This window comes from Macaca nemestrina, chromosome 17 (genome assembly GCF_043159975.1).
Source record: "Macaca nemestrina isolate mMacNem1 chromosome 17, mMacNem.hap1, whole genome shotgun sequence".
Lineage (NCBI taxonomy): Eukaryota > Metazoa > Chordata > Mammalia > Primates > Cercopithecidae > Macaca > Macaca nemestrina.
The window spans coordinates 84,733,392-84,755,712 of record NC_092141.1 but is presented as its reverse complement, the minus strand read 5'-3'; the positions used below and the strand labels follow the sequence as shown (position 1 = coordinate 84,755,712).

The window sequence follows — 22,321 nt, the reverse complement described above, 5'->3', positions numbered from 1 at the left end:
TGTACCACCACACTGGGCTAATTTTTCTATTTTTAGTAAAGATGGGGTTTCACCATGTTGGCCAGGCTGGTCTTGAACTCCTGACCTCAAGTGATCCACCCGCCTCGGCCTCCCAAAGTACTGGGATTACAGGCATGAGCCACGGTGCCCGGATAATTTTTAATTTTTTTGTAGAGATGAGGTCTCTCTATGTTGCCCAGGCTGGTCTTGAACTCCTGGGCTCAAATCATTTGCCCACCTCAGCCTCCCAGTATTGGGATGACAGGCGTGAGCCACCACAGCTGGGCCCCATTGTTTTCTTAACAGCTTTTATTGAGATATGGTACATATACCATATAATTCACCCATTTAAAACATAAAATTCAACAGTTTAGGATATTCACAGGCATGTGCAACCATCACCACAGTCCATTTTAGAACATTTTCCTTACCACAGAGAAACCTGCCATCCTTTGGCTCTGACCCTGCTATTCCCTCAGACCTAAGCAACCACTAATTAACTTTCCATCTGTAGAGATTTGCCACTTCTGGATATACAACAGGTGGTCTTGTGTGACTGGCTTCCTTCACTCACCATAATATTTTCAAGGTTCATCCTTTTTTTTTTTTTTTTTTTTGAGATGGAGTCTCACACTGTCATCTGAGCTGAAGTGTGATGGTGCGATCTCAGCTCACTGCAAGCTCCGCCTCCCGGGTTCAAGCGATTCTCCTGCCTCAGCCTCCCGAGTAGCTGCGACTACAGGCACCCGCTACCATGCCTGGCTAATTTTTTTCTTGAAGGCTTCATCCATGTTGTTATATGTATCAGTACTTAATTTCTTTTTATGGATTAGTATTTCTATTGTATATATACATCACTTTTTTGTTTTTTTCTGAGACCAAGTCTTGCTCTGTCACCTAGGCTGGAATGCAGTGATGAGATCTTGGTTCATTGCAAACTCCATCCCCGGGTTCAAGTGATTCTGGTGTCTCAGCTCCTGAGTAGCTGGCATTACACATGGGCACCACCATGCCTGGCTAATTTTCGTGTTTTTAGTGAGACGGGGTTTCACCATGTTGGCCAGGCTGGTCTAGTCCTAAACTCTTGCCCTCAAGTGATCTGCCCACCTCGGTCTCCTGAAGTCTGGGATCACAGGCGTGAACCACCACATCTGACCTGCGAGCATCTTTTCATGTGCTTATTGGCCATTTGTATTTATATTATTTGGAAAAAATGCCTCTTGAAATCTTTTGCTTTTTTTTTTTTTGTTTGTTTGTTTTCTTTGACACACGGTCTCACCTTCTGAATAGCTGGGACCACAGGTGTGTGCCACCCAACCTGGCTAATTTTTTTTTTTTTTTTTTTTTTTGGTAGCAGTGAGGTCTTCCCATGTTGCCCAGGTTGGTCTCAAACTCCAAGCCCCTTAGATGCATACGATTTGCAAGTATTTTCTTCCATTCTGTGAGTTGTCTTTTCACTTTTTTGATGGTGTTCTCGTTAGGCCTCTGAGCCCAAGCTAAACCATCATATCCCCGGTGACCTGAACGTATACATCCAGATGGCCTGAAGCAACTGAATATCCACAAAAGAAGTGAAAATAGCCTTAGCTGATGACATTCCACCATTGTGATGTTTCTGCCCCACCCTAACTGATCAATGTACTTTGTAATCTCCCCCACTCTTAAGAAGGTTCTTTGTAATTCTCCCTACCCTTGAGAATGCACTTTGTGAGATCCACCCACTGCCCACAAAACATTGCTCCTAACTCCACTGCCTATCCCCAAACCTGTAAGAACTAATGATAATCCCACCACCCTTTGCTGACTCTCTTTTCGGACTCAGCCCGCCTGCGCCCAGGTGAAATAAACAGCCTTGTTGCTCACACAAAGCCTGTTTGGTGGTCTTTTCACAGGGACGCGTGTGAAGTTCTTTGTTGCAGAAAAGTATTTCACTTTGATGAAGTACAATTTATTTTTCTGTTGTCACTTGTGCTTTTGATGTCATATCTAAAAAACCATTGCCTGGCCAGCTGCGGTGGCTCATGCCTGTATCCCAGCACTTTGGGAGGCCGAGGCAGGCAAATCACTTGAGTCAGGAGTTCGAGAGCAGCCTGGCTAACATGGTGAAACCCCAGTCTCTACTAAAAATACAAAAAATTAGCCGGGCTTGGCGGCACGTGCCTGTAATCCCAGCTGCTTGGGAGGCTGAGACAGGAGAATTGCTTGAACCTGGGAGGCAGAGGTCACAGTAAGCTGAGATCGCACCATTGCACTCTAGCTTGGGCAACAAGAGCGAAACTCCGTCTCAAAAACAAAAAACAAACAAACAAAAACATTGCCTAACCAATGTCACAAAGCTGTACCCCTGTTTTCTTCTAAAAGTTTTCAGAATTGCCCTGGAAATGCAGTTTCCCATTCTTTGGGCACACCCCTGAGCAGGCCCCAAGCTACATCCCAGGCCATAACTCCCCACACAACTCCCACCCGAACCCCAAGCAATCTGCTTACATTTCAGTCTTTCAGTTTCAAGGTTCCATGTAGGGTGGGCAGCTGTGGACAGGCATCAAGGCAGCAGTTGGGGTCGGCCTGCAGGTTTAGGATGCAGGCTAGCAAGAGAAGAGTGCTTGACTCTGGGAACAAGGCAACGCCTCTGAGACAAGGGCTTCTGGGTTGAAGAAGTGTCTGCTGGGGCCAAGAGCACAACCTACCTGGACAGCTGTGGCAGGTCCTTAAGGGAGGGGCTGGGCCCACTGCTGGCCACTGCCACCCTAGTCCAGTTCTCCACTGCTAGGAGCTGTTGTGTGTTACCTAGAAAAGGAGCTTGTAAAATTGACTCTCTGGTCACCACCAAACTTGTCTGTCTTTTTTTGTTGTTGTTGTCAGACGGAGTTTCACTCTTGTTGCCCAGGCCGGTGGGCAGTGGAGTGATCTCAGCTCACCGAAACCTCTGCCTCCCAGGTTCAAGTGAGTCTCCTGCCTCAGCCTCCCGAGTAGCTGGGACTACAGGCATGAGCCACCATGCCCAGCTAATTTTGTATTTTTTAGTAGAGATGGGGTTTCTCCCTGTTGGTCAGGCTGGTCTCGAACTCCCGACCTCAGGTGATCCGCTCGCCTCGGCCTCCCAAAATGCTGGGATTACAGGCGTGAGCCACTGCGCCTGGCCCAAACTTGTCTATCTTTATCCCTACTTATAATGAGTGTCAGGTCACCCTCTTGGAAACCGGTGATCAGAGGCCGATGACCTCTCACAGCTGCTGGCCCTGGGGACCTAGGAGATCCCTTTGGGAATCCCAGGTCAACCGGGTGCCAGCTCCATTGCTCTGGCTGTGTGGGTGGTTGTGGGTGGTGAGGCACATAGAAAGTCACCAACGCCAGGGAAGGGCAGTTCAGAAATCCTGGTCATGCCAAGTGCCACTCAGGGCTATTCTCAGTCTAGTGAGTGCCCATTGGTTTTTCCCGAAGTCCAGAGAGAAGGACACCATCGGGGGCGCTGTATCCCACCCGGCGCCATCAGCCCCTGCCACCCACCACCCAGCAGCTGGATTCCAACGGGAGTTGCGGGTGGGGGCGGAACCGGCTGCGGTCTGGGGGCGGGGCGTCCGGGCGCGGGGCGGGGCTGGCGGGAATGTGCGCACCCCCGCGCGTGGCCCCGCCCGAGCATCCCGCGCCGACGGGGCTGTGCCGGAGCTGCTGTTCAGTGCTGCAGGCGCGCGTCATGGCTGCTTTGAGACAGCCCCAAGTCGCGGAGCTGCTGGCCGAGGCCCGCCGAGCCTTCCGGGAGGAGTTCGGGGCCGAGCCCGAGCTGGCCGTGTCCGCGCCGGGCCGCGTCAACCTCATCGGGGAACACACGGACTACAACCAGGGCCTGGTGCTGCCTATGGTGAGGGGCTGAGCGGCGAGCCCCCAGCCCGCCGCCGCCTGTCCCGGCCGCCGAGGAGGGCGGGCCTCGGGGGCGCTGGGGGCGAGTTCTTCCCGCGGGAGATGTGGGGCGGGCAGCTGCGCCTGGAGCAACGGCGCACGGAAGAGTCCCCGGGACGGGCTGTTCCCCACGTTGGAAGGGAGGAAGCGAGGAAGTGGCTGGGAGAGGGTGCGCGGCCGCCTCTTCGCTCAAGCCCGCCCTCTGTGGGCTGCGGCTCCTGGCCTTCAACCTGGGAGCGTGTTCCCCTTAAACTGAGGCCCTGTGTGCCACGCAGAAGGGGACACTCCACGCCTCTGGCCACCGTGGGGCCCCAAGTGCAGACTTGGGCGAACGTAGCCTTCTGGCCCAGCCCGTTCAATTCACAGTGGAGGAAACTGAGGCCCAGAGAGGCCCAGTGAACTGCTGGAGGTCACAGCAGGTTCTTGGCGGGGCTGCGACTTGGGAGTGAGGACTCCCAGCTTTCAGTGTGGGGCGCTTTCCGCCCCATATGTAGCTTGGGGAGTGCACAGGTACAGGGTGTCCAGGGCCACCCCAAAATGTAAAGGCTTTGGAGCTCCAGTGATCTGTTTTCCCTTTGGGCTAGCTCTCCCCCTTGCCCCACAGCTCAGGGCAGAGTCCAGGTCTGTGCTCCAGCAGCAGCCGCCCCGCCCCTGAAGACCCAGCGGGGCAGGGCTCAAGCCCCCAAGGCCAGCTGGCCCTCAGGATCTTCCCTGCGAAGCTGAACCTGGAAGTTCAGAACCTGATGACTGCGGAGGCATCAGAACCTCGGCTGGAGGCGGTGCCATTGGAGGGGCTTACTCCATTAGCCTGCGAAAGCCTCACCCACTGCTTGTCTGTCCTGCCAGGCCCTGGAGCTCGTGACGGTGGTGGTGGGCAGCCCCCGCAAGGACGGGCTGGTGTCTCTCCTCACCACCTCTGAGGGTGCCGATGAGCCCCAGCGGCTGCAGTTTCCACTGCCCACAGCCCAGCGCTCGCTGGAGCCTGGGACCCCTCGGTGGGCCAACTATGTGAAGGGAGTGATTCAGTACTACCCAGGTATGGGGCCCAGGCCTGAGCCAAGTCCTCACCGATACTAGGAGTGCCACCTCACAGCCACAGAGCCCATTCATTTGTCTGATACACTGTGGGGAAGACTCGCAGAGTGGAGCATCCCGTTGTACAGATGAGGAAACTGATGCCCCCAGAAGGTCGGGAACTTGCCCTGGGTTTCCCATGACCTGATTGGAGGAGCCAGGATTCAAACCCTAGCCTTTTTTCCCTCCAGAGCCCTAAACCAGGAGGACAATTAGAAGTGTCCCAGCAACCTCAGAGGGTGGGAAAATGGAGGGCAGTGGGTCCCTTAGACCAGCAGGTTGGTGGCTTCTGACAACTGAGACACACACCCTAGAAACAGCTGCTAGGCCGTTGCTGCCCTTCCCACCAGGACACATGCCCTTCCTGTGCCATCCTCCCAGGCAGCCCCTCTTACCATCACCTGTTCTTTCCCCTGCAGCTGCCCCCCTCCCTGGCTTCAGTGCAGTGGTGGTCAGCTCAGTGCCCCTGGGGGGTGGCCTGTCCAGCTCAGCATCCTTGGAAGTGGCCATGTACACGTTCCTCCAGCAGCTCTGTCCAGGTACCAGCTAGGCCGCAGCCCTGACCCAGCCCTCCTTCCCTGAGGTCTCCAGGTGGTCCCAGCTTCTACTGTGCCTTATGGAGGGGGTGGCAGGGAATCTCTGGAGTGTCATTGGAGCCACTGCTGCTCCCACCAGCCCTAGCCTCCCCACCTCACCCTGTACTACAGACTCGGGCACAATAGCTGCCTGCGCCCAGGTGTGTCAGCAGGCTGAGCACAGCTTCGCAGGGATGCCCTGTGGCATCATGGACCAGTTCATCTCACTCATGGGACAGAAGGGCCACGCGCTGCTCATTGACTGCAGGTTGGGCTCGCTCCCCTCGTCCCCTCCCGCCCTGCACTCAGGTGCTCCTGGGTGGAGTATGCCCACTGCCTGGCGCAGCAAGTACACGCTGGGCCTTGTCATCTCCCCCATTGTAACTCCACCCCAGGTCCTTGGAGACCAGCCTGGTGCCACTCTCAGACCCCAAGCTGGCCGTGCTCATCACCAACTCTAACGTCCGCCACTCCCTGGGCTCCAGTGAGTACCCTGTGCGGCGGCGCCAGTGTGAAGAAGTGGCCCAGGCGCTGGGCAAGGAAAGCCTCCGGGAGGTGCAGCTGGAAGAGCTAGAGGGTGAGAACTGCCGGGGTGCTCTGTCCTGGAGGCGGCTGTGCTCCCTGCTGGCGCCTCAGTGTGGCCTTGACCCTGCCTGGGATCCCGATCTCCAGGGCCTTCTGCCATGCTCTCCCCAGTCCCTTCAAACGCTGCAAACCCAGGGTTCCAACCTCAGCAGGGCTGCTTGAAATCCTCAAATGGTCTTATGTAATCAGAAAAATCTTATTTCCATTGTGGAAAATGTAGAAAAGTACAAAGTAGAAAATAACAAGCTATAAGGCCACTACCCAGAGACAGCCACTGTTGACATTTTCACATGTTTCCTTTCAGTATTTTTCCACATCTGTTTTCAAAGCTGAGTATATGTAATATGTCATCACTTGCCCCCCACCCTGCCCCCTTTTTTTTTTAAGAGGCAGGGTCTTGTTCTGTTGCCCAAGCTGGAGTGTAGTGGTGTGATCATAGCTTACTGCAAATTTGAACTCTTGGGCTTAAGGGATCCTCCCAGCTCAGCCTTCCAAGTAGCTGAGATTACAGGTGTGCCACCATGCCCAGCTCATTTTTATTTTTGTAAAGACAGGGTCTTGCAATGTTGCCCGGGCTGATCTTGAACTCTGGCCTCAGGTGGTCCTCCTGCCTTGGCCTCCCAAAGTGTTGGGATTATAGGCATGAGCCACTGGGCCCAGCCTACTTGCCATGTTTTTTTGTTTTGTTTTGTTTTTTGTTTTGGACACAGAGTTTCAGTCTTGTTACCCAAGCTGGAGTGCAATGGTGCAGTTTCAGCTCACTGCAACCTCTGCCTGCCAGGTTCAAGCGATTCTCCTGCCTCAGCCACCAGAGTAGCTGGGACTACAGGCACCGCCACTACGCCTGGAAAATTTTTTGTATTTTTAGTAGAGACTGGGGTTTCACCATATTGGCCAGGCTGGTCTCAAATGCCTGACCTCAGGTCATCCTCCTGCCTCAGCCTCCCAAAGTGCTGGGATTACAGGTGTGAGCCACCGCACCGGCTTTTTTTTTTTTTTTTTTCAATTTAACGTAATCTCAGAACCCTATCTTTTTTTTTTTTTTGAGACGGAGTCTCACTCTGTCTCCCAGGCTGGAGTGCAGTGGCGCGATCTCCACTCACTGCAAGCTCCGCCTCCCGGGTTCACGCCATTCTCCTGCCTCAGCCTCCCGTGTGGCTGGGACTACAGGTGCCCGCCACCGCGCCTGGCTAATTTTTGTATTTTTAGTATAGACGGGGTTTCACCATGTTAGTCAGGATGGTCTCGATCTCCTGACCTCGTGATCCGCCCATCTCGGCCTCCCAAAGTGCTGGGATTACAGGCGTGAGCCCCCGCGCCCGGCCTCAGAACCCTATCTTATGCCACAAAAGGCCCATCTCAGTGTGGCTTTTTCTTTTTTTTATGAGAGAGAGTCTCGCTCTGTTGCCCAGGCTGGCGTGCAGTGGCACCATCTCAGCTCACTGCAACCTCCGCCTCCTGGGTTCAAATGATTCTCCTGCCTCAGCTTCCTGAGTAGCTGGGATTACTGGCACCCACCACCATGCCCAGTCAAGTTTTATATTTTTAGTAGAGACGGGGTTTCACGTTGACCAGGCTGGTCTCGAACCCTGACCTCGTGATCTGCCTGCCTTGGCCTCCCAATGTGCTGGGATTACAGGTGTGAGCCACCGTGCCTGGCCTCAGTGTGGCTCTTTAAAGCTCCACAATATTTCAGCATTCAGGTGCCCTGTCATTTACTTAACTATTTTCTGATACACCTCACACTGTGATGAACTTTTTAAATAATTTTTTATATTTATTTATTTATTTATTTATTTGAGACGGAGTCTCGCTCTGTCACCCAGGCTGGAGTGCAGTGGCACGATCTCGCTCACTGCAACCTCTGCCTCCCAGGTTCAAGTGATTCTCCTGCCTCAGCCTCCTGAGTCGCTGATATTAGAGGCATGCGCCACCATGCCCGGCTAATTTTTGTAATTTTAGTAGAGATGAAGTTTCACCATGTTGGTCAGGCTGGTCTTGAACTCCTGACCTCGTGATCCGCCAGCCTCAGCCTCCCAAAGTGCTGGGATTATAGGCATGAGCCACTGCGCCTGGCCATCTTTTTTTATTTTTTAAAGAGATGGGTTCTGCTGTGCTGCCCAGGCTGGACCTGAACTCTTGGGCTCAAGTCATCTCACCTAGTCTCCTGGGTAGCTGCGACTAAAGGCACCCGGTTTATCTGCATTCTCTTTTTTTTATTTGAGACTGAGTCTTGCTCTGTGGCCCAGGCTGGAGCACAGTGGCATAATCTCGATTCACGGCAACCTCTGTCTTCAGGGTTCAAGCAATTCTCCTGCCTCAGCCTCTCGAGTAGCTGGGACTACAGGCGCGTGCCACCACAGCCAGCTAATTTTTTTGTGTGTGTGTATTTTTAGTAGAGATGGGGTTTCACTATATTGGCCAGGCTGGTTTTGGACTCCTGACCTCAAGTGATCCGCTTGTCTCGGCCTTCCAAAGTGCTGGGATTACAGGCACAGGCGTGAGTCACCACGCCTGTCCTATCTGCATTCTCTTAATAGTTTCTTAGGAATGGATTCTTAGGAGTAGGATTATAGAGTCAAGAGACACAAATATTCTAGGCTGGGTGCGGTGGCTCACGTCTGTGCCTGTAATCCCAGCACTTTAGGAGGCCAAGGTGGGCAGCTTGATTGAGCTCAGGAATTTGAGACCAGCCTGGGCAACATGGTGAAACCCCATCTCTAAAAAAATACAAAAATTAAACCAGGCGTGGTGGTGTGTGCCTGTAGTCCTAGCTACTAAGGAGGCTGGGGTGGGAGGATCGCTTGAGCCCAGGAGGTTGAGGCTGCAGTGAGCTGTGATTGCACCACTGCACTCCAACCTGGGCCACAGAGTGAGACCCTGTCTCCAAAATAAAAAAGATACAAGTATCCTTAAAGCTCCTGCTACCCATGGCCAGGAAGATAGTCTATTGGACAGTTTTAAGGTCATATCAATATTATTTAATTCCCCCCAAAACTCTGTAAAGCACATTCTGTTACCATAATTCTCATATTTTTGATGGGGGAATCTACAGTGAGAGGCAGTGCTGGGATCTGAACCCTACCTGGACAGATTAGCTCCAGGGCCCATGCCCTTGACTGCCTGGCCATGCTGCCCACACTGAGTTGTTCCTTCCTGGCAGTGTAGGTGTGCCTATCTCAGGGACATCAGACAGCTCCGAGGGACCTCCCTGTCCTTTTTCTTTGTGAACTGTGTCACGTTCTCCAGAGCAGCGCTCAGCCCTGCCCTGCCTGCTCTGTGCAGATGATCTTGGCCAAGGTTTTCACACTGGAACAAGTTGGGCCCTCCTCCCCACCCCAGCCTCCCCTTGCCCCTCCTCCAGGTCTCCTGCCTAGGAGCAGCTTGCCCTGTCTCCTCCAGAGTCCTGCCCTAGAAGCCCCAATCCCTCTCCTTCCATCCCCTGCCTGGCTGCCTGGCTCCTTCCCTCAGCCTCCAAGACATGCTCAGTTTTCTTCCCGCCTAAAACACTGCCCACTGTCTCATTTCCATTCATTTCTTTCTTTTTTTTTTTTTTTTTGAGAGGGAGCCTCACTCTGTCACCCAGGCTGGAGTGCAGTGGCATGACCTCCACTCACCGCACCCTCTGCCTCCCAGGTTGAAGCATTTCTCCTGCCTCAGCCTCCTGAGTAGCTGGGATTACAGGTGCCTGCCACGATGCCTGGCTAATTTTTGTATTTTTATTAGAGACGGGGTTTCTCCATGTTGGCCAGGCTGGTCTGGAGCTCCTGACCTCAGGCAATCCGCCCGCCTCGGCCTCCCAAAGTGCTGGGATTACAGGCGTGAGCCACCGCGCCCGCTCATTCATTTCTTAGTCCTTTGCATCTACTTGCCCCTCTATCCCGCCATGCCACCTATAATAAGCTTCCTCCTTAAACCTGCGGGTTTGGCTGGGCGCAGTACACTGAGTCAGTACCGGTACTGACCCAGGTACCCCTCCAGCCTCAGCTCCAGCCAGATGGGATGGCCTGCTGGTCCCTGGCTGCTCCTGCCCCCTCTTCTGGAGTCCCAGTCCTCGAGGCTCCATGTAGCTCAGCAGAATTTCTCCTCCTGTTGTGGGGGCCTCTTGAGGGCAGCACTCACCTTGGGAAGCGTGGAGTGTTTCACCCTCAGTGCTCCCTGAAGGACCAAGGTGTCCCATTTTACAGTTGGGGGAGGAGGCACTGTGATAAAGGGGCTCTTCAGACCCATGTCTGAGAGAGCCAGGCTGCTGCCCCCGCAGCCTCCCACCCTTCACTGTCCAGCCAGGGCCACTGCCATCACCGCCTGCCGGCCCTCACAGGCGTCGCGGTCCCAGGCAGTGAGAAGGTGGCTGCTGACTCCTTTTTCCTCCCCAGCTGCCCGGGAACTGGTGAGCAAAGAGGGCTTCCGGCGGGCCCGGCACGTGGTGGGGGAGATTCAGCGCACCGCCCAGGCAGCGGCCGCCCTGAGACGCGGTGACTACAGAGCCTTTGGCCGCCTCATGGTGGAGAGCCACCGCTCACTCAGGTGAGGCTCTCTGGGCGCCCCGCTCCTGCCAGGCGCAGGCCGGCCCCAGGCCCACCCCTTCGATATCCTCTCTGCAGAGACGACTATGAGGTGAGCTGCCCGGAGCTGGACCAGCTGGTGGAGGCCGCACTCGCTGTGCCTGGGGTTTATGGCAGCCGCATGACGGGAGGTGGCTTTGGTGGCTGCACGGTGACACTGCTGGAGGCCTCTGCCGCTCCCCACGCCATGCAGCACATCCAGGTGGGTGGGCACCAGGGCCTGGGCGGGCAGGAGCGGTGGCTTCCCGGGGCCCTGCCACTCACCCCCAGCCTGCCTCTCACAGGAGCACTATGGCGGGACTGCCACCTTCTACCTCTCTCAAGCGGCCGATGGAGCCAAGGTGTTGCGCTTGTGAGGAGGCCCCAGGACAGCACACGGCGAGGGTGCAGGGCCTGCAGGCCAGTCCCATGGCTCTGTGCCTGGTGCCACCTTCCGTATCTGGGTGCTCAATAAACTTGTGCCTCCAACGTGGTACCTGCCTGCCTCTAGAGGTGGGTGTATGCTTGGGTGTCAGAGAATGGGGGATGTCAGAACCGCTCCCCCACCCTCGGCGAGCACCTCTCAGGCCCCAGAAGAATGGGCAAGGCAGGGCCTAGCAGTAGCAAAACTGTTTATTAAGTGCAGAACAAAGGCTGGGTCCTTGTGCTGCTCCCAGCTCTTTGGTTACAAATAGGTTTGGGCCCAGAGAGGGGGTCCTTGCCCCCTTCATGCCTCCCAGGAGACACCTAGCCCCTGCTCTGTGCATGTGGGTGGGCTGGGCGGCCAGGGGTGCAAGGATGGAGTAGCTGAGGAGGCTCTGGGAGAGGAGTTGGAAGGATGCCTAGTGGGACATGGCGGGGGTGAGGCAGGGTGGGATCAGGTTTGGAAGAACTGTTGGTCCACCTGGGTGCTGAGGGTTCCGCTGGTGGTCAGCGTCCGGCTCACAAACTCCTGGGTCACATGCCGGGTGAGGGAGCCGCCTGCCTCCAGGTGCTGGGCCCCCAGGGTCAGCCCATCTGTGGAGGAGGAGGCATTAGATGACCTGGCCTGGGGTCTGCCCCTCTCCCTCTGCTAGCTCCCTGTCCTGGGAGAGCCGGGACCCCCTGGCCCTCAGTGCTCACCCACTAGGAAGGGCTCGGTGGCGCTGGTGTGGGTGGTGGTGATGCTGCTGTACTCACTTTGCAGTGGGTGCTGGAAGAGCCCGGCATGGCTGCCCAGCTGTGGGAAGGGGCCTGGAGTGGGCAGATTGGCTGGTCAGAGGGTGGTGCCAGGAGAAGGCACGGCCCGAGGAGGAGTGGGAGGTGAAGGAAAGGACAGGTGCCTACCTCCATCCTGGGACTCTATGGTGATGATGCCCTCGCGCTCTGGCCCAAAGCCCTCAGTGGTCCTGGCCTGCACCTTGAACTTGTAGGGCACGTTCTCGCTGAGGCCCGGCACGGTCAGCCGGCTCTCGGGGCTGTCGCCATCCACCCGGAATGTAGTGGCTGGCCCTGAGCAGAGAAGATGCCTTCAGCCTCTGTGGCCCCTCTCTACCCCTCCCCTGGCCACCCCTGCCCCCGGGGCGGGCAGCACCTCCTCCTTGGGCCATCTCACAGGTCACCAGGTAGCCGACGATATCCCCATTGGGCCTCCGTGGCCGCTCCCAGCTCAGCTGCAGCGAGTCTGGGCTCAGGGCAGTGAACACCAGCGGACCTGGGGCGCTGGGAGTGCTCAAAGTGAAGGCGGAGCCTGGGGGCAGTAGAGGAAGAGCGTCAGCGTGTGGGTGGGTGGTGGGCATGATGGGGGCAGCTGTGGGGCTAGGGGAGGCAACTCACCTGGCAGGGGACAGAGTGGGCTCTGCGGGTGCACCTGGGATTCGATGGTGATGACACCCTCACGCTCTCGGCCCCAGCCTTCCTGGCTCTGGGCCCGCACGCGGAACACGTAGGAGTGGTTGGGCAGGAGGTCTTCCACCACCACCGAGGTCTGGGCAGGGTTGGGGATGTTGAGCCGATGTAGCTCGCCTGAGGGGTCAGGTGGGGGCAGAGAGTAGTGCAGTGTTACTCCCACCCCTGGCCTGATCCCCCTCTTCCCTAAGCTGCCATCGAGACCTGGTTATCACCCACCCAGGACTAGCTGTGGTTTGGGTACAGGTTGGGTACAGTATGGTATGGCTGGTTGTTCAGGTTGTGTACTATACAAGAGTGGAGCCTGTAATCCCACTCATGTTTGGGTAAAATCCTGCGCCCTGGTCATGCTGCTTTGATTGTGCCTGCCCAGGGAAGTGAAACTTCCTCGTTCCCCCCAAAGGCATCTCAGGCCAGCAGAGGCCCTAGGATCCCAGCCCAAAGAGGCCTTGTTAGGCAAAACCTAGCAGAGAATGACCAGGAGAGAGGCCCAGGGAGATGGGTGAGACCTCAGAAGAGGGGAGGCAAAGAAGTGGGGTGGGAGACCCTCTCGGGCTGGATGGGGGCTTTAGCGCTCAAGGGATTCGGGTGGGTTCTGACACAGCTGGTGCCCTATGTGTCACCCTGGGGCCAGGCCTCACGGGGCTGCACCCCACAGCCCAGCAGCCACCATGTCTCACCGCCGTTCAGCAGCTGGTACTCCACGCTGTAGCCCTGCAGCGGCCGCTCACACCGCGGCTCCTGCCAGCTCACTCTGAGAGATGTGGGTCCCAGGGCAGAGAACACCAGGCGGGTGGGCGTGTCGGGCACACCAGCGGTCAGGCGAGAGTCTGGGGACAGGAGGCTGCAGTCAGTCAGAGATGCAGGGCCTGGGGTCTCAGTGGGAGTCACAGTGCTGCCCCCTGACCTCCCTCCTTCAGCTGGCATGTCTACGCTGATCACCGGCTGGACAACTCACCCTGCAACACCCTGTCCAGGCTGCCCAGCACCTACCGCACATCCTCCAGGAGGGTGCGGGCCCTGCCTGTGCCAAGAGAGGGTGAGCCCTGTGAGCCTGCCAGCCCCACCCCCTCAATTCCTCAGCTGGCCTGGCCCCTCTCCTGCCCCAGCCATAGCCCCGCCCCCTGGAAGGGCAGAGGCAGTGTTAGGCATCAGCACTGATGGTAGGGCAGGTGGTTAGCGCCTGTGGGCAGGCGGGGGTCCTGTGGATGGAATGGAGGGGAAGCAGTGGGCACAGCTGGCGGCTGCTATGGTGGCTGGATGACAGCTGGATGACAGATGGAGCAGGACAGCTGTGGAGACAGGATGGCCACCCCTGTACTACCTGGGCCCCAGGAGGGCGCTGCTGGCCTCCCAGCCAGGATTATAGAGTCTCGTGGGCCCCTGGAAGGGGGGAACCCTTTCATCTGAGCCCGACTCCGGGACCCCAGAGCCCAGGACAGCGGAAGCCTGCTCCTCCCGTGTTCCCAGATGGGAGGGAGGCCTAGGGCAGGACAAAACAAGAGTGAGAGGATCAAGGAGTGTGCATGCATAAGTGTGCATGCGTGCGTGTGTGCATGCATGTGTGCGTGTGTGCATGCATGTGTGTGTGTTGGAGAATGGACCGTCGGGACAGCAGGCAGAAGCCCGAGGCTCCAAGAGCTGGAAGAGAGGAAGGGTTAGTGGGCGAGGCAGGGTTGGCTGAGGTCACTCACCGTGGGAGGAGACGGAGGTGAGGGTGGAGTAGTCCCTGGGCAGTGTGGTCGAGTGTGAGTGTTCCGAGCGGGTCAGCGAGTGGTAGTCCCGTGTGAGGGTGGAGGATGTGCTTAGTCCGCGGTGGGGCACGTGGGGGCTCAGGTGGGTTCCATAGGCAGCGGCACCGGTCGTGGTCATCCTGTGCAGGGAGTTGGCGCTGCCCGGGAAGGCAAAGTCCATCCGGCCATTCACCAGGTGCTCTGCAAGGGGAGAGCAGGGTCCCTTAGTCAGGCCTGCCCCAGACCCAGGCCCCAAGGAGCAGGTTGGCCCTGCGCATTCCTGGTCACCCACCCTCTGGGTGGCTTTTGCTTAAATACAACCAGTTTCCCTCAAACCACTAGGGACAGAGGCCCTCTGTCCCTGGAGGAGCCCAAGGGCCACCCAGGCTTCCACAGCCCATGTCCTCTGGCTGGCCACTATGTCGGTATGAGCACAGCCCACCCTGGCAGTGGTGGGGGATTTGCTGCCCCTGCAGTCAGTCCTGCCTTGGGGAAATCCCAAAGCCTTCCCTCCTGTCCTTTGAGGCCCCTGAGCAGTCTACTTGGGTGCCAGGGTCCGCTCCCCGAGCAGACTTCTGAATTTGCACCCCCTGGCCAGACAGGCACCGTAAGGGCCCAAGCGCCTGCCTTGGGTGTCCTCTGGCACTCGGCCCTGCCTCTGAGCAGCTGTGTCCCCAGCCGCCAAGGCCCCAGCCTGGCTGAAACTGGGGCCCCGAGGCAGCGCAGACACCCACCCCAGGCCCCCAGGCCCGCGGGTGTGAGTGAGGCTGGTTGGGCGCGGATCGGGGCGCGGCGGGTGAGCCTGTCACCTCCGGGGGGCCCGGGTGTCGCACTGCGGGGCAGGCTGCCCCCCTTCCCGCCCGCGCCGCCGTCCTCCGGGGGCCCGTGGGGCGCCTCGGCGTCGGAGGAGCGCCCGCTGCTGGCCGACAGGCGCGGGATGAGCTCCGGGGGCAGCCGCCACGTGACGCGCCGCAGGTCCAGCTCCTCCCCCAGCAGGGGCTCGAACTTCCAGCCGCAGCCTTGGGAACAACGAAGGGCCGCGTTGGCACCGCCTAGGAGCGCCAGGCCGAGCAGGGCCAGGCAGGGGAAGGCCGGAGGCGCTGCGAGGGGAGCCTGTCTCCAGCTCCCGGGATCGCAGGGAGCTGCGGGGGTAGATGCGCAAGGCCGGATGGGGAAGGCCTGCGGCAGGTGAAACCCTCGCGCGGCTGGAGGCTTTCCAGATGAGCAAGTGCAGCCTTGGCACAGCTGGGGAGGAGAGACCCCCTGACCCGCCAGGAGACCTGGGGGAAGCCTGGGCTCTGTCACCAGCTGTGAGGTCTCCCTTGCCTTAACCTCTCTGAGACTCAGTTTCCCATTTGTACAATGGAGAGAGGACTCTCGCCCCTGCCTGCCTCCCAGGGACTGTTCCGCAAGCCACCGAGCGCTTCGCAGGTAGTGTCAGAAGCAGCTGAGCTGGGGTTCCAGAGTCACACCAGCTGCGCTCCACCTGAACCCCTCAAAATGGCTCCTTAAGCCCAAGTTCAGCCCCGTGGGGGCCAGTATGTGTCCACTGGGGGCAGCTTGAGGCATAGGCAGGGACGGAAGAAAATACAAATGATATACGTGCCCCGGAGGCTTTTCCACTCATGGTACTGTGTGATTGGTATCCCATTATACAGAGCAGAAAACTGACACAAGGAGAGGATAAGTGATTCATCTGATGTCCCACAGGTGGAGCCAGAGCTGACACTGAGCACTCAGGAGGCCCAGCTAAGGGCTCTGCACCACTTTGTTCTGGGAATCAAGGAGGAAGGACAGAGCCGTTGGGGGGTGTTCTTGTCTCCTTGGCTCCCCTACCCCTGCCAGGTGGCCACCTGGTGGCTGCCCAGGGCTTCTGGGCCTGGCCCCGGGGGGTGGCCTGAGTGTCCTGTGTGCATGGCAGAGCTGCTCAACCTTCAAGTTGTGAAGTTGTGTTTCTTCATGGTCCCGTGGGCATGAACTCGTGTGTGCTTGCACAAGGCTGTGTGTGTCTGTCCCCCAGGCACTGGTTCCTGTGCCCCGTGCACAGATGTGCACACCATTGCATCTGTCCAAGGCTGTCTTAACCTCCATGTCCTCTAGTTGCTGGCCCCTTTGCCCTCTCTCTGGACCCAGTGGACTCCCTCTGTACCCAAGACCCCCACTGTCTTCTTGTGGGTCCCAGGTCTCCACTCACCGGTGTCATCAGAGACGCTGGGCCTCTGGCTGCCAGATGGAGAGCGTAGAACATCATCGCTGTACATAAGGAAGCTGTCGTAGTCCTCCCCGCTCTGGGCGTCCACGATGGGGATGTCAGGGATGATGGGGACTGCAGGGTGGGGGAGTGAGCCAGGGCCCTGGCTGCTGCCCTCTGTCCCCCTACCCTGTCTGCCCCTCACCTCCCTGCCCACCACTCACTGGACATGGGCCGCTTGGGTTGGGTGGCCAGGTTGATGATGGCCTCCCGCTCGGGCCCCCAGCCGGCCCCGTTGCGCGCCTTCACCGTGTAGCGGTAGGGCTGGGACTCCCGAAGGTTCTCAATGAGCAGCATCCGGTTCTTAGGATTGTCAACCAGCACCTTCTTCATGGGCCCGATAGGTCCTGGGGCAGGGAGAGTGCTTCAGAGGGTCACCCAGGTCCCAGCCTGGTCCCAGCACCAGCCCTGACACAGTAGGACAGTCGTGCATCCCCTGGATAGCACCCAGGGGCTGGGGAGCAAGGCAAAGCCAGCCACTGCTGAATTGCTGCCTGTGGAGCCCCGAGCGTCAGCATGACTGGTGTGGACATGTGTCACCAGCCCTCCAAGGGACTCTGCTGAGTAAGTGGCAGAGCCAAGGCTGGAGTCAACATCAAGTTGGCCTCGATGCCACCTCTACCTATATATCCACGGTGCCTCCACATGAGGCAAGGGCACGCATAGGGGGTTGCCCACCCCGCCCCCCTTCCAGGACTGGAGAAATAACTGTTCTGCCAGGCACTCTGATCTCAGGCTGCCAGATAAAACACAGTATAAAATAATCTTTTTTTTTTTTTTTGCGGCGGAGTCTGGCTCTGTCACCCAGGCTGGAGTGCGGTGACATGATCTCAGTTCACTGCAACCTGAGCCTTCTGGATTCAAGCAATTCTTTTGCCTCAGCCTCCTGACTAGCTGGGACTACAGGCATGAGCCACCATGCCTGGCTAATTTTTAGTAGAAACAGGGTTTCACCATGTTAGCCAGGCTGGTCTTGAACTCCTGACCTCAAGCAGTCCACCTGCCTCAGCCTCTCAATGTACAAAATAATCTTTTAAAGTGCTATCTGAAATTCAGAGCCTCCTGTATTTCTGTTTGCTAAATCCAGTAACTTTCTTCTTGCCCTAAGAAAACCATGCAAGTGTGAGCTCCCTGGTTACCTGCATGGGGAGGGGTACCCCTGAGCCTGTGACCCCACTCCACATAGGTAACCACCCACCCTGCAACCTTCTGGGTTTGGTCTTAGAATGCAACCCAGCCCAAAATCTGGCCAAAACCCTAACGATGCCTCAGGCTTATCCAATAACCAGGATGAAGGCCTCGAGTGCCCTGCACAGCAGGTCCAGGAAGTGACCCAGAGCTCCCTCCCGCTTTGTCCCCTCCCTTCCATGGCTGTTCTCTCTGCGGGCAGGAAGGAAGATGTGGTTCTTACGGTTGTCGTCGTTGACCAGGCCATAGCAGACCTCGTAGGCTGTGATCTCACCGTTGGTCTCAGCCGGCTCGGCCCAGCTCAGCTGGGTCACCGTGGAGGAGACGACATTGAAGGCCAGACGCCCTGGCTCGCTGGGCACTAGGGAGCGGGGGATACAGGAAGAGTGCTGTCAGTGGCAGAGGGGAGGGCTGGGCACACTGGCATCAGGGCAGCCAGGGGACAAATGGACAGACATGGCGAGGCCTCACCTTCCTGGTGGGTGCGGCAGGACACCAGGGAGCTGTAGGGTCCCTCGCCCTGAGCCCCGTAGGCGCACACCTTCATCTCATAGTCGCAATACGGGTACAGGTTGGTGAGCTCCACTGAGGGCACCTTGCTGTCGAGCAGGTGGGCTTCGGACTCAGAGTCACCCTGAATCCAGTACTTTACCTGCCCCCAGGGACAGGGGTCCTGGTCAGCAGGGAGCAGCAAGCACCCAAGCTGCCTGTCCCTCTGCTGACCTCTGCCCTTACTGTTCTCTTTGCACAGATGAGAGACATTAAGGCCTGAGGGAGGGGCTGAAAGATCTGCCATGGGCACACATCGGGACTGGGGCAGAGCAGGTGGGGGTGTCTCCCATGCGGGGGTGGGAGGGGGCCCCATTTTAGGAAGGAGGACAAATGTCTAATAAGCTCGGGAATGGGTCTTCCCTCTTCCCCAGCACAGACCGGGTTTCCCTCTGACCACCTGTGCTAGGTTCCATTGTCTGCTCTCTCTCAGCGGGCCCTGGCCTCAAACGGCCCACCTCTTCCGTGAGGGCTGGTACCAGACCGCCCATCCACCTGCTGTGGCCCTCAGCCCCCCGCCTTACCCTGTACCCCATTGGCTTGCCAGAAGGGGGCAGCCAGTTGAAATGGATCTTCCTGGACCCAGCGGCCTTAGCGTTGGGGTTCTGCGGGGCGCCCAGGTCACCGTGAGAGGGTGGCTGTGATGACACCATCTGACTCGTGAGGCTCCGGTCCAGCTCATCTAATGGGTCAAGCCGGGGCAGGGCAACCATTCAGATCCTGCTTCGCCACCAGGGGGCGACAGAGACCCACTTAAACACCCAGGGCGCTCTGCCCAGCGCATTCAACTCAGACCTGCCCACCCGCGTCTCTGGACACCTGGTGCCCCATTGCTGCCACATAGAGCATCCTGCCAAGCTTGGCGGAGGACCCAGGAGAGTCACTGGAGGAACAGAAGGAGGAGGGAGTTGGTCTGCCCCTTTCTCCCTTGGCAGCTCAGGGAACATTCCACATGAGAACATTTGCTCCCCGCCCCATCTCCACACCATACCCTGAGTATCTCACTCCTCTCTCATCTTCCTGGCAGGCCTTCTCCCAGTGGGGAGGCTGAGGGCTGAGAGGAACTAACTGGCCCACCTCTTCCAGAAGCACCTGCATGTTAGTTGGAACTGAGGCTGAAGCCAAAGGGCCAGGGTCTGATGGGAGAATTCCTATTGCGTGGTGACAACATGACCTCAGCCTCTCTGGCTGTCGGGTTGCCGGATAAAATGCAGATGCCTAGTTACATTTGAATTTCAGATAAACAACAGCCTTTTATTTTGTTGTTGAGGGGCAGGGTCTCATTCCATGGCCCAGGCGCTGTGCAGTGGTGTGATCACAGCTTGCTGCGGCCCAGACCCCCTGGGCTCAAGTGATCCTCCCACCTCAGTCTCCGGAGTGGCTGGGACTCTAGGTGCACACCACTACGCCAAGCTAATTTGTTTATTTTTTGTAGAGACAAGGTCTCACTATGTTGCCCAGGCTGGTCTAGAACTCCTGGGCTCAAGTGATCCTCCCACTGCAGCCTCCCAAAGTGCTGGGATTACAGGCATGAGCCAGTACACCCAGCCCATTTTGCAAAAATAGGATAAGTACGTTCCAAATATTGCATGGAACATACTTACCCTACCAACGTGTATGTTGTTATCTGAAATTCAGATTTACCCAGGAGTCCTGTGTTTGGATTTGCTAAATCTGGCAGACCTAGTTGAGAGACCCCCAGTCTTCCCTCTCCCCCTGCTTAAGCCAACCCCCAGGCTCTGCCTACCTGGGTCCCTGATGATGATGGTGGTGGAGTGGGGCTGGCCCAGGTGGGCCCCAAACTTAGGGTTGCTGAGCTGTACGTGGAAACGGCGGATCTGGCGGCCCCGCAGAAGGGAGTCGACCTCTTCCAGCTCCAGGAGCTTCACCTGCAGCTCTTTCCAGGCCTCTCCAGGCTGGAACAGCAGCTCACCCTCCACAGGGATGTAGTCCTGGGAGTGGAGGGGTCAGGGTCAGGGTCGTGGCCGGGGGCTGAGGCAAGAGTCACGGCCGGGGGCTGAGGCAAGAGTCACGGCCACATGCTCCCTCCCAACCTCATGGACACCGCAGAGATCATCCCTGCTTGCTGGGTGGAGTACTTATATCAGCTTCAGGTTTTTGTGGGTTTTTTTTTTTTTTTTTTTTTTTTTTTTGAGGTGTAATCTCACTCTTTCGCCTAGGCTGGAGTGCAGTGGCGTGATCTCGGTTCACTGCAACCTCCACCTTCCGGGTTCAAATGATTCTCACACCTCAGTTTCCCGAATAGTTGGGATTACACCTGCCACCACGCCCAGCTAATTTTTGTCTTTTTAGTAGAGATGGGGTTTCACCATGTTGGCCAGGCTGGTCTCGAACTCCTGACTTCAAGTGATCCTCCCGACTTGGCCTCCCAAAATGCTGGGATTACAGACGTGAGCCACCATGTCCAGCCATGTTTTTGTGGTTTTTTTTTTTTTTTTTTTTTTGAGATAGGGTCTCACTCTTGTCACCCAGGCTGGAGTGCAGGGGCACAATCACGGCTCACTGAAGCCTTGACCTCCTGGGCTCAGCCCATCCTTTCCCTCAGCCTCCTAAGTAGTGGGACTACAGGTGTGCACCACGCCTAGCTAATTTTTTCTTTTTTTGTAGAGGCACGGTTACCCTATGTTGCCTAGGCTGCTCTTGAACTCCCGGCCTCAAGCGATCCACCCACCTTGGCCTCCCAAAGGGCTGGGATTACAGACGTGAGCCACCCAGCTTCCTTTCAATGCAGTGGAGCTTGCCTGAGCTTTCCAGAATAAAAGAACTGGGAGGAAAAAAAAGAAAATCCTTCACATAGAAGACCACTAGGTGGCACTTCAGGGCAAGATTTCTTTTTCTTTTTTTTTTTTTTTTGAGACGGAGTTTCACGCTGTTGCCCAGGCTGGAGTGCAGTGGCCGGATCTCAGCTCACTGCAAGCTCCGCCTCCCGGGTTCACGCCATTCTCCTGCCTCCGCCTGCCGAGTAGCTGGGACTACAGGCGTCCGCCACCTCGGCCGGCTAGTTTTTTGTATTTTTTAGTAGAGACGGGGTTTCACCGTGTTAACCAGGATGGTCTCGATCTCCTGACCTCGTGATCCGCCCGTCTCGGCCTCCCAAAGTGATGGGATTACAGGCTTGAGCCACCACGCCCGGCCTTAGGGCAAGATTTCAATTCCAGGCTCAGCAGCCAGGGCCATGGCTGGGGAGGCAACCTCATGCCACCCAACTCAGAAAGTGAGGCCCATAGTTGTAAAACAAAAACAAAAACAAAACAAAACAACAACAACAAAAAAAACCAGGGAGCTGCCTGCAAGCAACCTACATAGATATTTCAAAAATGTCAGTGTCAGTGTCATTAGCCCAGCATGGTGGCAGGTGCCTGTAATCGCAGGTACTTGGAAGGCTAAGGCAGGAGAAATGCTTGAACCCGGGAGGTGGAGGTTGCAGTAAGGCATTGCACTCCAGCCTGGGCAACAGAGCAAGACCTTGTCTTAATAAAAGTCAGTGCCACGGAAGACAAAGCCAGGAAGCTTTTCTAGATAAAAGGAGTCAGGACCCGTGAAAAAATTCAATGCCGAATCCTTGATTGGTTCCTGCATTGGGAGGAAAAAAGCTATAAAGGACATTATTGGGACATCCAAACAAGGGGACATCGGAATATGGACCAATTTTATTTTATTTTATATATATTTTTTGGAATAGAGTTTTGCTCTTTTGCCCAGACTGGAGTGAAGTGGTGCAATCTCAGCTCAGTGCAACCTCCACCCACTGGGTTCAAATGATTCTCCTGCCTCAGCCTAGCTAGTAGCTGGGATTGTAGGCATCCGCCACCATGCCCGGCTAATTTTTGTATTTTTCATAGAGACGAGGTTTCTCCATGTTGGTCAGACTGGTGTCAAACTCCTGACCTGAGGTGATCCACCTGCCTCGGCTTCCCAAAGTACTGGGATTAAGGTGTGAGTCACTGGTGATGCCCAGCCGGAATATGGACTAATTTTAGGTACTAGTATAATCAATGTGAAGATACAGATGTCCAC

General features: G+C 56.8%; 2 protein-coding genes across 9 annotated transcripts in view; one reads left to right on the top strand and one right to left on the bottom strand.

Annotated features, from left to right (window-relative positions):
- Positions 1 to 3,634: 3,634 nt before the first annotated feature.
- On the top strand, positions 3,635 to 11,169 carry LOC105469172 (galactokinase 1). The gene is made up of 8 exons (XM_011719871.3): positions 3,635 to 3,859; positions 4,744 to 4,933; positions 5,391 to 5,510; positions 5,679 to 5,814; positions 5,942 to 6,123; positions 10,508 to 10,658; positions 10,736 to 10,898; positions 10,981 to 11,169. Exons 1-8 carry the CDS (start codon positions 3,695 to 3,697, stop codon positions 11,050 to 11,052), a joined length of 1,179 nt encoding a protein of 392 aa, XP_011718173.2. The 5' UTR covers positions 3,635 to 3,694; the 3' UTR covers positions 11,053 to 11,169.
- Positions 11,170 to 11,290: 121 nt separating this feature from the next.
- Positions 11,291 to 22,321, bottom strand: part of LOC105469171 (integrin subunit beta 4) — a 38,212-nt gene continuing 27,181 nt past the window's right edge. Inside the window, exons 28-42 of one of the 8 annotated variants that reach the window (XM_071083588.1) lie at positions 20,031 to 20,235; positions 18,808 to 18,965; positions 18,206 to 18,386; positions 17,958 to 18,095; positions 16,711 to 16,893; positions 16,490 to 16,621; positions 15,030 to 15,314; positions 14,257 to 14,496; positions 13,887 to 14,045; positions 13,243 to 13,392; positions 12,491 to 12,679; positions 12,249 to 12,404; positions 12,002 to 12,166; positions 11,798 to 11,908; positions 11,291 to 11,692 (exon numbers count right to left, since the gene is read on the bottom strand). In XM_071083588.1, the coding sequence (XP_070939689.1) occupies positions 11,553 to 11,692; positions 11,798 to 11,908; positions 12,002 to 12,166; positions 12,249 to 12,404; positions 12,491 to 12,679; positions 13,243 to 13,392; positions 13,887 to 14,045; positions 14,257 to 14,496; positions 15,030 to 15,314; positions 16,490 to 16,621; positions 16,711 to 16,893; positions 17,958 to 18,095; positions 18,206 to 18,386; positions 18,808 to 18,965; positions 20,031 to 20,235 (2,592 nt within the window). In that variant the 3' untranslated portion in view covers positions 11,291 to 11,552. The other 7 variants (XM_011719865.3, XM_071083587.1, XM_011719867.3 and 4 more) reach the window with 7 other exon arrangements.